General features: G+C 58.6%; 1 protein-coding gene across 2 annotated transcripts in view; it reads left to right on the top strand.

Annotated features, from left to right (window-relative positions):
- Window positions 1–979, top strand: part of TWIST2 (twist family bHLH transcription factor 2) — a 54,787-nt gene extending 53,808 nt beyond the window's left edge. For both annotated transcript variants that reach the window (XM_073903986.1, XM_025886531.2), the window contains exon 2: window positions 292–979. In XM_073903986.1, coding sequence (XP_073760087.1) covers window positions 292–352 — 61 coding nt within the window. In that variant the 3' untranslated portion in view covers window positions 353–979. The remainder of the gene's footprint in view (window positions 1–291) is intronic.
- Window positions 980–3,796: the final 2,817 nt, after the last annotated feature.

Here is a 3,796-nt window from a genome sequence, read left to right as displayed (position 1 = left end):
ACACCCACCGCACACACATACACACCACACACAACCACACACAGCACACACACACCACACACACCGTACACACCGCACACACCGCACACACTGCACACACACCGCACACACCGTACACACCACACACACCACACACAACCACACCCACCGCACACACATACACACCACACACAACCACACACACCGCACACACCACACCCACCGCACACACACCACATGCGTGTGCACACGACCACACAGGTACGCCCTGCACGCAGTGGGGTCTCACCCTTCCTCTTCCGTGTCTTCCAGGCTGTCCTGTGGGGCTGAGGCTCAAGTGGAATTGGGACACCTCCACGTCTGTCACTTCTGAAACCTGAACAACCTCAAGGGAGCCTCCCCCTCTGCTCTCCAGCACAGCGTTTGGACAAGGGGACGGCAGCATCGAATGGAAGACCCCGGACCGCACAGTCCTCCCCCAGAGTCGGTCCCCACAGAGGAAGCGGCACTCACGGTCCTTCTCGCCGGTGACATGTTCCTTGTCATCCTTGCCACTGTTTGGATTTTTCTTCTGGGTTTTATTTTTTTTTAGGGGGGGGATTTATTCTTTCTCAAAATCTCTAGATTCAGGAACATACTTACAAGGATTGAAATTTTGGGTTTGTATTTCCCTCTAAGTGCCTTTTTAATGTATATTTTTTTAATAAAACAGAAATGCCTTCCTGTACCATTCTGTTTGAACTGGACCAAGGCTCTCAGAGAAGGAACCTTGCGTCCCCTGGCCCCCAGCCTCTGCATGACTGTTCCACGTAAGCCTGGAATCCTCCTCACACTTCGCCTCTTCTCTCTCATGATTTGCTCAGCTAACCATTTTTAAAGTATTTTCTGTTTCAGTGTATATGTTGCTTATTTGTTTTATTTATTGAGATATTTTTAACAAGCTCGGTGACTGCAACGTGGCTGTGTACCCCGCTCCCCTCCCAGGAATAATAAAGATGTCGGTGCAGCTCCGTCTCCCTCTCCTCTTCTGTACCGCGCAGCATGGAGTCGGCCCGGGAGGATCGGAGCGGCTCGCCGGACGGACGGTTGTGTCCCTTTAGAAGGGACAAGAAGGATGTGGGAGGCAGTTTACGCCCTAGGTCGTCGTAAAGCGTCCTAGAAGCTACCGTCCCTGACACGGCCCGAGGCTGACATGCCCGGGTGTGGGAAGGCAGGCGAGGCTGGCCCCGCCCCTCCGGGCGTCCCGCTTCTCCGCGGCGCTCCAGACCGCCCCCCGCTTGTCCGACTGCGTCCCTCCCGCGTCCCATCCCGCCGTCCAAGGTCGGCGCTCCCCTGCCGGCCCCGCGAAGCCTTCCCCGCCGCCGCCTCCTCACAGTGTCCCACTACGTGGAACCCCTGTGTGAACCGTGGGCTCTGCAGGCACCTGTCCCGCCCCCCGGAGCCTAGTACACACAGCAGGGGGAGGTGAGGAAGGAGCACCTGTGTGTACGGGTAAGGTTGGAGCACTGTACTGGGGTACAGGACCCCCAGAAGGGCCACGGTCTGCAGCTGAGAAGGAGAATCTGGCTGGGCTCTGGTCCCGGTGGGCAGGCTAACAGTGCAGACACGGCTCCGGGAGGGGCGGGGAGTCCGGGGCCCCCCCCCCCACCCCCGCCCCGACCCCCGGCTGCTGGCCTTCGGAGCTCTTTGCCGGATCTGTGAGCACCAGTAGGAGGTGTGAGTATCCTCCAGGTCAAGGGCTGCATGCTGGGGGACTGCGAGTCGCCAGGTCACCACCCTGAACCACCGGTGGCCTGTCTCCTGGCGGACAGCGGATACCGGGGCTGTTGGCAGAGCTGTCCGTGGATGAGAGACCACGCAGAGCCCAGCCGGCTCCCAGACAGGATTCTAGAAACAAGGACAGTGGTGGCCTGTGAATCTTCCTTCTCCACTGGAACGACCACCCGCTGCCACGGGAAGGGCAGGGGCTCTGGGAGCACCAGCCAGACCTCCACTTCCATCAGCTGGCTGGCTCCTTGAAAGGACCTCGAGGCAGCACCGGCTTCCCTCAGGGCTGGCACCCCCTGGAGGGCTCCTGTGCACCCACCTGGGGGCCTGATGCCCTGCAGCATGAGCCCCAGCACTGACGACACACAGGAATGCACACCCGCACACACACACATGCATGTGTGCACGCACGCACACGCACACCCCTCGCAGAGGCCTTGGGAACACAGATCTGGGCCGTTGTGGCCCCGTCAGAGTCCAGAGCTGCCCTGTGCAGTCCTCGGGGTCCTGCAAGGGCCGTTAGACGTGCCGGCACCTCCCCTTGAAGTGACTCAAAAGACAAACCCCACCAAACAGTAACACATAGAACATGCAGATGGGGTGGCCATGAAGAGCTGCTTTCTTCACCTCCGAATTGCAAAATTCAGGCTTTCTCCTCCCAGAGCTGGGGCCGATGCCTGGCCTGCCCGTGTCGTGGCCAGCCCTGGGCCTCCACTGCGGGGGACCAGGCCCAGGTCCGGGCCCAGGGCAGACGGCTTGGCCAGGCGCGATCACAGGGGTGCTGGGGACGAGGGGTGCCGGTGTGAGAGAAGACGCTCTGCCTCTCCTGGGGGAGCCAGGGATGGAGCTCAGGGCCTCCAGCAGGGGACCCCAGGGCTAGAGTCCGTGGAAAAAACTGAGGTCCTGCCCTGGGACCTGGGACTTCCCACTCTGCCCCCGGATCCTGTTCCCCACCGAACACAAACGCACTTGGAGGGCTTCTCTCTGGCTGCGGGCCCGGCCCTTGGGAAGAGAACGGTCCTCCCCCAGCCCGGGGTCCCCGCCCAGCTGTCTACACCTGGTCTAAGAACGCCCTCACCCGTACGCGGCTCCCTTCCTTTACCAAATCAGGTATTTCCTCAGAGATAAGAGAACTATAGACCCAAAAGTTTACATGGAAATAAGGGAAAAAGGTAGTAATACGTAAGTCATTGGAAGCATTTTCCAGAAGGCACGACCAAGTCCATCTGGGTCTGTAGGACTGACCAAGCCAAGACTACCATCTCGGGAGATGACATGAACACGCGTCCCAGGAAGGGCACTGAACAGAGCATTTCCGTGTCCAGGTTTCACGTAGAAATGAGCAGGCTGCAGGCGCTTGGGCCGCTGTTCCCCCCGCAGCAGCCTCTGGCCCTCCTGGAAGGAAGAGAAGCCGTTGGATTAACTCGTCCCCTGCTGACAGAAACATCAATCCTTAATATTCGAGGAACGGTGCGACCAAGGATTTGTATTCCAACTAACATATTCACCTTTGCGCTCCCTGCATGTAGCTTGGTGCAGGCACGTTGACTCCATTCATGTTCTATTCATTGACCGTGTGCTCTGGGTCCATCTGCTTAAATACTCCTTTCGTTGACATGCTCTCTACCTTGGACTGTGGCCCAGGAGAATCAGAAACCCTGCCTGGCCCTCTCCTTCCCAGCCTGAGGGTGAGTGGGAGGACCTGACTTGGAGTCTTGAGAGCCTCAGGCTGTGTCTTGACTCCATGACCCACCGTTGCCAGAGCTTAAGAAGAGCAATGGAGACTCTCTGTTTCCTTGTCTGGGACATAGAAATGTGTGGAGTGCAAGTCCTGGGTATTGTCAGTGTCTGGACGTCAGGGATGCAGAGGGTGGGGAGACACGGCTGGGGGTGGAGGGGGTGAGGAAGGGGGAGTGAGTTCGGGGCAGCAGGGGTAGTCTTTGCCAGAATACTGGACGTGGCTGGGCACAGAGAGATGTCAGGATTCTTGCCACACATTAAGGACACAGCTTTCTCCCACAAGCTTCCCGGAACCCCACTGGTGATCCGG

The sequence above is a fragment of the Callorhinus ursinus genome, unplaced genomic scaffold (assembly GCF_003265705.2).
Source record: "Callorhinus ursinus isolate GAN/ISIS: 27379988/994484 unplaced genomic scaffold, GSC_fseal_2.0 scaffold2, whole genome shotgun sequence".
NCBI classification, from domain to species: Eukaryota; Metazoa; Chordata; class Mammalia; order Carnivora; family Otariidae; genus Callorhinus; species Callorhinus ursinus.
Note: the sequence above shows the minus strand (reverse complement) of the source record. Positions and strands in the feature narration are given on the sequence as shown.